Source organism: Trachurus japonicus, chromosome 4 (assembly GCF_045865225.1).
Source record: "Trachurus japonicus isolate A0001 chromosome 4, Traja_1.0".
Taxonomy (NCBI): Eukaryota; Metazoa; Chordata; class Actinopteri; order Carangiformes; family Carangidae; genus Trachurus; species Trachurus japonicus.
In genome coordinates this window covers 30,480,431-30,492,305 of record NC_140910.1, presented here as the reverse complement: position 1 = coordinate 30,492,305, position 11,875 = coordinate 30,480,431, and the positions used below count along the sequence as shown (strand labels likewise).

Here is an 11,875-nt window from a genome sequence, read left to right as displayed (position 1 = left end):
AATGAAATGAACACAGTCACCTGTTAGCGTGCTGATGGCGTCCACGCCTCCGTTGTAGGCCGTGACGGTGTGCGGCTGCACGTGAACCCAGAGCAGCTGCACGTAGCCCGTCACCTGGTAGAAGCCGCAGCGGCCCGCAGCCGCCCACATGCAGAAGAAGAGCAACGCCACGGAGGAATAACACGCCTTGCAGTCCCGCAGCAGCCTCCCCATCAACCTCCCAGCATGCCTTGCAGCCGACCTGAATGAATGAATGAATGAATGAATGAATGAATGTATATTTATTTAAAGGGATAGTAGCATTTTTTTAAAGTGGGGTTGTATGATCTACAAATAGCCCCTAAGTACTTTAATTGCAGTAGAAGACTCTCTGCACTCCTCCCGTTAGCAACGCCAGCCCATAGCCCTGCCCAGAGATTTACAACATACATTGTTGTGAACAGACCCAAAGAAACGGCCTCTTTAAGTGTCATGCACCAATTAAGGCGCCCAGCCTATCAACCTTTTTCCAAACGTCAAAAACGTAAGCTGGTTTTGCTCTTCCGGTGGAATCTTAAGTTTACGTTTCCATGGTTTCGGTAGTCGCGGTAAATGCATGGATTCTTTTTTCTTTTTTTTTCAATGAAAATCTGTAAAACGCATGGATCATCACACCAGTTTTTATCAATGGATATCACACAAATTGACATCCGTGTTAACTTAAAAGCCAGCGTTAATAGATCCATGCGTTTACCGCAACTATGACAACGACTGAAAACCATGGAAACGTAACGTACAATTCCACCAAAACCGGCTTCCTGTTTTGGCCATAGATCACGTTCGGTAACTTGTGGATAAGGGCTTACAAGACACATTTCATATTTAGACAACATACAAAATCGTCAGAGGACAGACAAAACAAAAACCACATGGAATTCACATAAATAGTTCACTTTTTCTTATTGACCAGGCACTTTTTTATGAAAGTAGCTATAGTAAAGACTTGTTTTCTGAAGAACCATTCCAACTTTACCTCATCATCATCAACCCAAAACAGCTCAGGCTTCACATTTTGCATTTTCTGAAACAAAAACTGCCTGGCTTCGTCATATAACGGACAATGAAACACAAAATGCAGTTCATCCTCAAATACATTTAAAAGTGGCCGTTTGTCCTGTTTCCATGAATTGCCGCACGCGTTAACCCGAGTAAGGAAAACGAGCTCCGTGTGTGTGTGTATGTGTGTGTGTCTCAGACGTTTGATTGACGGATGATGGGTCCAATATCAGTGGCTGATGAATCGTGAGCAACGTGATGCATAATTCGTGCGCCTGCGTTATCCAATGGGGAAAAAAAATACCACACTTTCATCCCGGATTTACTCTAAAATAGAATTTTGCACAAAGTTTGGCCTACATCGTCTGATAGATGAGTTATTACACTAATGTTAAGACCCACAGCAGGCTCAAATTCAATTTTCTTTTCTTTAACCTTCGTCTTGTGTTAGCTTTTTACTGCCATCTATAGTGTTTCGGCTCAGCTGTAAAATACACTAAATACATTTTTTTTTCATCCAATTTGTTTTTCTTCTCTTGGTTACATTGTTAGGCTTCCTTATCCATGCAAATATTGGTTTTAATATTTTTGGGTGTGGGCCCCTGGGCCTTTTATATGACCCTTGGCTTCAATTGAACCTTCCTCTTAGCTTTCTGCTCCCATCTATGGTGTTAGGGTCAGTTTTGACCTGAGTCTTCAATCAGCTGTAAAACACACTAAAAACAATTATTTATCATCCCATTTGTTTCTCATCTCTTGGTTATGTTGTTAGGCTTCCTTATCCATGAAAAGGTTGTTTTGCACTTGTGATTTCAATTTTAACTGCAATTATTGTTCTTATCATTATAACCGGGTCAAAATTGGCCTGAACACCACAAATGTAACAATTTTTTACCAGAGCATTTTAGAACTTTGTGAAAAAACAAAAATGTTTTATTTTGTTTAAATAGAGGTTCCTGACAAAGTCAAAAAGTCTTGATTCTATAAACAAATGTATGTGGTACTTCTATGCATTTAAAACTTGAAAACGGGTCACTGGTGACCCGAACACCAGAGGAAGGTTAAATTAAATAATGTGCATAGTCTTTCCTCCTCAGGTAGGCTACTGAGTTACCTGAATGTGTAAGGGTCTTCACATTCCTGCGAGTCCCGGGCGTCCTCGCTCTGTTGTGCAGAAACAGAAATGACTCCGTTAAGAAATAAAGAGGTCTTGGGCATGGGCAGGAAGAAGGAGGTTATCAGCGCCACGGCAACAGAGACGAGAGTCACAAACGCTAAGCTGTACAAGGACGCCCCCCCCAGGGAGAGGAGCAGCTGACCCAGCAGCCCCCCCACAGAGTACCCCAGCAAGATGGCCGCCCGCACGTAGCCGGTGGCCCTCTGATAGTGTCTGGCCTGGACCACCATGTAGATGTAGGAGAAGTACGCCACGTCCGCTGCCGTGGCGATGCTGTAGATGAAGAGAGCCAGCTGGGCCGAGCGGACGCCAGGGGCAACCAGCAGCAGGAGGAAGGAGGCGAAGTAGGAGACGCCCTGGAGGACGATGACCGGCTTGTACCGTAGGACGTCCGTCACCAAGAGGATGGGGACGAGGAGGACGAGGCTGGAGTAGGTCCACACGGGGAACACCTGTCTGCTCACCTGGGGGAGGACGGAGGAGACACATGGTCATTGCCATAATCCCTATACACAAATTTGGCAAAATAACCGTTAGTAGAGCAGCCGCCCATGGGTGCAGATCCCGGGGGGGACGGGGGGGACATGTCCCCCCCAATTTCTGAAAAACATGAATTGTCCCCCCCAATAAAAATACCCCAAACTATTCAAAATTTAACAAATGTATTTTCAGACTTCACATTCTTCACATCTAAAAAGAAATGATTGAAATGGTGGAACAAATAATGTTTGACAAAAATATTTCTGACTCCACATCCCACCTCTGGTCTCCTCCACTACGATGCAGATGAACGGGTAGTTTCTTACACAGACGCTGATGACATCAGCAGGCTTTAAAAAAACAACCCCCTCAATCTTATGGCTTCATATTTTGATATTCATCCATATCAATTAATCGTGCATAAAGTTCCATACACTGGGGGAAAAGGAAGATGGTGAGAAGAATTGGGGATCTGGGAGGGTCGGTGGGAGGCGAAAGATAAGAACGCGAGTAGACATTACATGTCCGAGACCCTTTAAATTATAATTTACTAATATAACAGCAGTGATACTCGCTGTTGGCTGTTTAGGACAAATAAACAAGAAAGGTAAGCACAATAAATGATTCCCTGTGCAGTACTTTTTGAATGATATGCCGAGACTTTGCAGAGTTGTGATTTATGGCGGCATGGTATGAGTTCTATATGGGTAAAAAAAAAAAAATCACCTTTGTGTCCCCCCCAATCCTGGCATCGGATCTACACCCCTGCAGCCGCCATTACTGCGGTGACAGCTCCCAGTCAGGCAGCGATGGGTTCTGTGCGCGAAGCGGGCATTTGAATGCCATCGCCAAGAAGTGGACCTTTTCTCTTCTGTAAATATGTCTAGGAAGGCTGGGAGGACATGTGCCATCCTCGACTGCTCTAATATCAGCAAAACACATAACAGCCCCTTACTTCAGGAGGAGTGTCCGTGTTTAGACCGTAACGTTACATACAGCGTGTCAGCAGCAGCAGCAGCAGCAGCCGCCGCCAGCGACGCAGTCACAGCTGACCTGTACAACCTGGCTACTCTCCCTTCTCACCGTTACCTTCACATCGTGGTAAAAGTGGATGGTCTGTGAATGTCTCACTGATCCCTTCAATATGATGTGATGGTCGTCTAAAAGCTGGTGTAAAATATGTCCGACCCATCCGGAGCTCAGGTAATTTTGACCATAAATCGGAGAACTGTAATTGACGTTTTTTCTGATCATCGGAGGCCAGCTGATCAATAAAATGTTCTTGAATATCTAAAACAAAGCACAAGTTGTTGTTTTTATTCATGTAGCCTGTCCACATGATTAAATATCCCGCTGCTGGCTTGCTAACGTCAGCACGCATAACGTACCGGTATGTTATATTGTTTATGATACAGTCTCTTATCTCCCTGTTACTCTAATCTTTCCTGCTAATCGCTCAAACAAATGATTAATTCCTAAATTAATATTGGTATTCATGTGAGATACCTTAATCAGTTACTGGGGGGCACTAAACATCACAAATGCAGCCTATTTATGATGCTGTCATAGAGAATCAGTTTACTATGACTGACGTAGCAGCAATGGCGCCGCCGCAAGATGGCGGCATACACAAATCGCTCACCGAATTCGTGTATAGTCATAGCAGTATGTTTGTTACCTTTAATTGTCGGTGCAAGCTATTTTCAGAACGGCGGAGCAGAGCCGTGAGCTGCTCAGAGCTACGCTACGGAGGCTCAGGGGATTTCTTGGTTTCCCTTCATCAAACTCATCAAATACACAATCCAACAACTCAACAACAAAACGCTCTGGTGGACAAGTTGTGACCTGCACATTCACCACGCTATGAGATAATAACAGAACGTTACCAGACAGAGTTGTTTTAGAGGGAAATACAGAGACTGCTTGATGAAAAACTTTTGGAGTTGTTGGATTGTGTATTTGATGAGTTTGATGAGGGAAACCAAAGCCTCCGTAGCGTAGCTCTGAGCAGCTCACGGCTCTGCTCCGCCGTTCTAAAAATAGCTTGCACCGACAAATAAAGGCAGCGAACCTACTGCTATGACTATATATGGCAATGGGCCGATTTGCCAAAATGTTGAACTATACCTTTAAAAGAGACATATTCTGCCCCTTTTCTACAAATTAAAATAGTTCCCAGGTGTCTTAAAGACATGTCTGTGACATGCTTTGGTCAAAATACTCCAAGGATCAAACATCTCAGCTCTTCTCATCCTCTCAAAACTGCTCTGTTCAGAACGGCTGGTTTCACTGTCTGTCCCTTTAAATGCAAATGAACCACTGCTTGCCCCGCCAATTCAAAAACTAATGACATCATTGTCAACTGAGGGAACAGCTTGTAAAACCGCATGGATTTCAACATGCAAATTACAGATTTTTTTTGTCAATTCTAACATTTTGGGGGCCAGAAGGCAAACACCCAAATATATGTTTAAGAGCCTTCAAAAGTTATATTTCCATAACATCTCCCCTTTAATCAAATATGGTTCTTAAACTGTTGGAGTCATTAAGTTGTTGTTGTGCTCAAGTCAGCTCGACTGAAATAATATTCCACCATGTTTTTTTTTATGGCAGCAGCCATTCTACATCTACAGCCTCCTTCAGGGTCATGTTTATGGATGACAGCAGTTATCTGAAGTAGGTTTGTTGTAGGTATTTATTTCCTGTCTTAATATTTATATATAATATATATAAGTTACAGTGTCTAACAGGAACCCAAACCCCTCATTAGGATAAACATTTGTTCTGTTGATTACATCTGTTCTCTGTGTTTACATCCACTAATTACACCTCCACACAGTCAGAGGCTTTTATTATTAGTGTTGTTGGTGGAGTTGTTCATAATGACGTTGGTCGGGTCTGGAGAAGAAGTTGCTGAGGCGACTTCCAACTCCCTGAAAACTGGGGAACCAATCACAAACATTTTTTTATTTTATTTTTTACATAAGTGGCGACGTCAGAGTAACAATGTCTAGCAGCTTTGTTTTTCTGGCCACTAGATGGAGCCATTGAGTGTTTTGTGTGTATTGTTTTTCACACAACTGTTTCTATTGTTCGATGGTTTCACAGTGTAAACCCTGTTTCTTGGTTTGGTTTGTTGTAATCTTTGTGAGTCTACTTCTGTTTAGTGTCTGGTATTATCTTTGGGTTTTGGACTGTTTCATGGATCTGAGTTGTGGAGTTCTCTAAGGACTGCTGGTTCTATCAGTCTTTTTAGCTTTTTTAATGTATTGTTCTGATATTTAGACTAGATTTTTGTTTGACCTTTTTGACGTAGAGTTGTAACATTGTGTTTTGTTACCTTTTGGACTTAGTAGCTAATACTTTTTGAACTTTTTGCCATTTTCCCCATATGCATTTGTTCCACAGTGCCTTATCTGGATTGAACCATTTTGAAACCACTCAGTCCTTGGTATCTTAGGGGTTTGATGCTCGGTTTCCTACCAGGTGTCATGAATTCAAAGCCTGTGGCCTGAGAAAAGCAGCTAATGTAAAGTTGGTGGACTGGCTGCAGACACCAGTCAGAAGTCTTTAGGCACCATTGCTCCTGCAAAACTACAACAACCATATACACATTTTCCATTGCTCTGCAGATGTCATCTTATTGATCTGTCCAATTATGTTTAGAGGAATACACCTTTCCCAGACCCATACCCAATCTCAAATGAGATTGAGATGTGGTCTAGCGTTAGCCCAGCTAGCTAAAACCACGTTATTAATTAAAAGTCAATCTTAAAATAGAAATCTTGAAGATCTCAGGTTTGTTATCTTTGGTGACACTTGTTGCCAAAGGTGGACATGGTTTGTTGTTTTTTTCACCATAATTAGAAATTATCATATGGTGGTAGGCCTCCCTCGCTCTTCTTCGTTGATATCGGTTGTAACAGGATGAAGAACGTGTCAGGAGTTCGCACTTTGGTCACAAACTTTGTTAATTTGTACAACTCCATAAAAAAAAAAAAAAAAATCTAAGAAGCCATTCAGGACCACAAGTAGAAAAGGTAATTTGCATCATACATGGTTGAGCATCAAATGAGTGCACCTTGAGTGTAGCTGCTGTAATTTGTGTGAACAAAGCATCCTCCACCGTGCCTCGTGCATCACAAAGTGATTGTCATTGCTGAGGTGTGAAGGACCCCATCTAGTTTCATCTTAATGCCACCGCTGAGCCGTGACACTGTGGAGCCAAACTCTGAATTCAACACCACTCTGTTGTTGGTCTCCTTCTCTGGTTGTGTGTGATTTTGTCCTGAACTTAAAGGGACATTGTGTAACTTCTCCTGTTATCTATTCAGGAAAATCGATTATTTGGTTCAAAAGTCTGTTTTTCATTAATCAGTAATCACCCCCATCAACAAACTGAAGTGTTCCTTTCAGCTCTGAATTAGCCGTTCATATCATTCATATCTACATGGAGCGGGTAAGCTCGGTGCTGGCTGCCATGTGGTGTCGCCATGTTTTTACGTTCAGTGGCAGCGTGACGCTAGGAAACCACGGAAACTCAGCGGAGACACCGGAGCTGTCGGCTCAGGTCGAGGTGGCGTCTGTGAAAAGTCACCGTGGTAACGCAGTGAGGAGGAACGGAGCGTTACACTGATGCTGCATTCACCTGCAGTCGGGCAGATGGCTGTCGGTAACAAACCAGATGTCATTTTAGTCACAGAAGTCGAGAGAAAGCCGGTAAAACGTGGGTCAGGTAAACAATACAACATTGCCATGACAACATATTGTCACGTGTATTGTTTTGCCTCATGCTGACAACTTGTTTACATAGAGGCATTATAGACATTATAGGGGTAGGATTAGATAAGTTTATACTTCTTCCTACTCCTTTTCGCTCATGTAAACTGCGTTGCTTATGAGATGTTACTTTTTTGTGTATACATTTTTGCTGTTCACTTATTTCCTTATTATATTATTATTTTATCTTATTTTTCTTATTTTTTTTACATTGTCGTTTACATGATCGAAATAAAGTAAAGAAAGAAAGAAAGGCTTGTTTATGCCGTTACGTGCAGCGGCTGTCGTCCGTCTGCCGTCTGCCCAATTTCACGTGAATGCAGCATGAAAAATACGATTGAGTTGCTTGCGATATACAACCACAACGCTAGATGGGAGTAATTCCTACACAATGCACCTTTAAATATATTGTGCAGGAATGCATGAATACAACGTGACAAATCCAGCTTGTTCTGCAAAAACATCATAAACAACACCAACAGTGTCAGATCGTTGTTAAATTTGACTTGTGCATTCATGTTTGCCAAAGAAGGGATTCTGCTTAAGGCTTCAGAGAGAAGCTGTTTTTTATTTATTTATTTTTAATCTGTTTGTTTTGGATTTTATTGTCCTTAAGAGTCGTGTCCCTATAATTCCACTAAAAATCAATGCATTGTTTTCGACACATTCAAGCAGCGTTCAAGAAATGGAAAAATATTTTAGCATTATGTAAGAATTAATGATGTTTTTCCCAGTGTAAACACTCCACACCATGCAGCTTGAATTTTAAAATGTGGCAATGAACCAGGAGAGATATCTAAAATACTTTCTGGAACCAGGATTCACAATTTAAACGCTGGTTTTTCTTCTTCTTCAGCTCGGCGCCTCTGCAGCAGCTGCACACAAGAGGAAAGTGAGGAGTTGCAGGTCACACAGCCTCCCACCGGAGCGGCTGTAAACACCTTCCAAATCTAAACAACATGTCATTTGTGTTTGAGCTCGACGCCTCGACGGCTCCATGTTGAGCCGACTCCCGCCGTGATAAGAGTTTAAAACGACGACTGGAAGTGTTGACAGAAGACAGACTCACAAACTGTGTGCAGCGTGTTTTTTTTTTTTTAGCTCCAGTCACCATCAGCCCAGCCGAGCATGAAGCTACTGTAGAATCGCAAAGTATACATTATGGTCTGCTCATATTGTCAGGTGTAATGAGCACTGGAGCCACTACAGGGGATTCAAACGTGTTCTTTTCAGATCTCACTTCAGCTTTTCTTTCCCTCACAGGTCAAAGAAAGGACAGAAACAAAAAGCTGGAAGAGGCTCCGGGCTCAGGAGGCTTCACCGTCTCTATATGCTGCACATGATGAACAGATACTGTAATTAAAGATTCATTTAAAATGGCATGTAGCCTAATTATATTGACATATAAATATTTTATATTTACCTGCGTGTAACCATTAAAATCTCATTAGAAATATGAAAACACCATTTAAGCTATAATGGACCCGGAAACCAAACATGATTCAGTTACATGTCATTTACAGTCCCTCCAGGAAAATGCAATTCACTGATTTCCGTGCAAAATGGGGCTTGCATGACTTCATAATCCCTGCAGTTTTGTTGCAATAAAGTCACTTTTATATTTGCAGAAAGTTGAAAAATGTTAGGCTACATATTTACTGTACTTCACTCAGTCTTGGGAACGTTATGAAGTGACATATTACGTGACGTAAAAAGCCATCGCCTCGCACGAAAAGATGAATGACACCAGGGATGTGAATGTGGTATGATGAATAATGGTTTCTGTAAAGCGTTACATAAATCAAAGCCATTGTTATTATTAATCTTATTAAGTTTTGAAATAAAAAAAGATGAGAACCTAAATGTTCCCTGCACTTTCTGATGTAGTCTGCTGCTTATCACAGGAAGATATTAGTTTTGCTGCATATGCTCTTATGCAATGACAACAAATAAACCAAACTAGTGAGAGCAATGTGTGAGTACAGTGGTGAGAACTTTTTTTTTTTTTTTAGCAAATTCCCAATTTAATCGCAAAAAATTAAATTGCATAAAAACACCCCACATATTCTAGTGCTTTTTCTGAAGAAAACCTGCTGAATAATCAATGATTTCCACAATGATCACAACAAAACTTTACATTTTTCAGGAAGATTTAAATTAAAGACATAAACAACACATGAAATCTAACAACCTTTCACACTTCCATCACTTTAAAGGGATAGTTCAACATTTTTGGCAAATTGGCCCATTGCCATAATCCCTATAGTTTTAGGAGTAGGCTTGTTACCTTTATTTGTCAGTGCAAGCTATTTTTAGAATGGCGGAGCAGAGCTGTGAGCTTAGAGGTAAATACACAGACTGCTTGATAAAAAACTGTCCCTGAAGGCAACGCGCATCAGTAGTTTTGCATGAATTTACCTCTAAAACAACTCTGTCTTGATGAGTTTGATGAGAGAAACCAAGAAATCCCATGAGCCTCCATATAGCGTAGCTCTGAGCAGCTCACGGCTCTGCTCCACCGTTCTAAAAATAGCTTGCACCGACAATTAAAGGTAACGAACCTACAGTACTGCTATGACTATAGGGATTATGGCAATGGGCCAATTTGCCAAAGATGTTGAACTATCCCTTTAAAGCTCTTATCACGTATCTCATTTCCCAGCTCGGTGCCTCACCTGCTCCGTGGTCAGGTTCTTCCAGGTCCCGGTGAGGAACTCGGTCAGGAACGGCTCCACGGGCCTCATCATGGAGCAGAAACCGTAGATGCAGAGCAGCAGAGTGGGGCCCACCCACCCACTGCCACCGCCGCCGCCGCTGCCACGGCAACACCGCTCCCCACTCCAGCACAGAAAACCCATGGTTCCTCCGTTGGGACGTCTCACCACGTCCGCAGAGAGAGCGCCGTCTAATTCAGGCAGTTTAATCTGTGGAGATATGGAAACGGCCCCAGATAAGGCCAAGGTGAACACACAGTCACCTGCTTGGCCCGCTGCTCTTCCTCCTCTTCCTCCTCTTCCTCCTCCTCCTCCTCCTGCTGAAGTTTTCCTGGCCGTAGCGGTGAGTGAAGACACATTAAGATGAAATATGAGGTGGTGGGGCCCCCGGGGGCCTCCTCCAGCAGCCCATAATAAATACTGTCTCCTCCTCTGTCTTTATATACAAAAACACCCTCGTTCCTGCAGATATTGAAGAAGGGGTGGAAGTCAAGCACAGGAATATCTATGAGTGTAAACAGTTATGTGGCTGTTAAGCTGCTGCTGGAGCCCGAAACAATGAGACTGATGCTTCAACACTGTTTTCATAAAATATAAAAAGTGATACATGAAAAATACATTTCAGCTTGTAGCAACACAAAATATTATAACGGCCAGTAACGTAATAATTTAAATGGCCATTTTAATGTAATAAAGCCAATAGCCGATAATGTAATAACTTTTTTTTTGATAATAATGTAGTTAATTACTACATTATTGGCCTCGTATTAAGGAAAAAACCTTTCACATTGTGATAACTAGAGCAGATAATGTAATAATATATGTATTGTTTTATTTTCAGGGTAGAGGATGTCACAGTGTGTTGTATGCCGGTGTCTCATCTCTGACCATGCTTCATAAATGTAATTTGGCTGTTTCATATGTTTGCAAACAGAGGAAATACAGTAAGAACAGTAGGCTTTCAACAAACTGGTTGTAACACATTGACATCTTCTACTCTGAAAATAAAAAAGAAATAAAGTGATACATATATTATTACATTGTCTGCACCAGTTATTACATTTTCAAAGGGTTTTTTTGAATACTAGGCCAAAAATGTGACAACCACACTGCAAAAACTCAAAATCTTTCCAAGAATATTTGTCATATTTCTTGTCAAAATGTCTAATTTCTAGTGAAAACTAATCTCTTTCCACTTAAATTAAGACTCATCACCTTAAAATCAACTTGTTTTCGGATAATTTTCACTTGTTTCAAACTAATTTTCACTTGAAATAAGTAGAAAAATCTGCAGTTAAAGCAGGTTTTTTGTGCTTGTAATAAGAAAAAAAAAACTTGCTCCACTATCAGATTTTGCTACTTATTTCAAGTAAAAAAAAATGCTTGAAAGAAGTAAAAACTGTCTAAAAGCAAGTTACTTTTTATGTGATTTTACATATGATGAGATAGATGAGTTTTGACTAGAAATGAGACATTTTGACTAGAAATAAGACAAATGTTCTTGGAAAGATTTTGAGTTTTTGCAGTGCAGCCAATATTTACAGGCAAGTTATTATGTTATTGCCTGTTATTATGTTTTGTGTTGCTATAGGCTCCTAAAGAAGAAATAAAATAATGCATCGAAACTGACACATCAACACATACAGTATCATTTAGCTCTACATTAAAGTCAGTTCCCAGAGTTCCTCAT

General features: G+C 41.3%; 1 protein-coding gene across 1 annotated transcript in view; it reads right to left on the bottom strand.

Annotated features, from left to right (window-relative positions):
• Window positions 1-10,329, bottom strand: part of LOC146989172 (thiamine transporter 1-like) — a 22,085-nt gene extending 11,756 nt beyond the window's left edge. The window contains exons 1-3 of the mRNA XM_085775292.1: window positions 10,147-10,329; window positions 2,150-2,676; window positions 21-241 (exon numbers count right to left, since the gene is read on the bottom strand). Of these exons, the coding sequence (XP_085631418.1) occupies window positions 21-241; window positions 2,150-2,676; window positions 10,147-10,329 (931 nt within the window). The remainder of the gene's footprint in view (window positions 1-20; window positions 242-2,149; window positions 2,677-10,146) is intronic.
• Window positions 10,330-11,875: the final 1,546 nt, after the last annotated feature.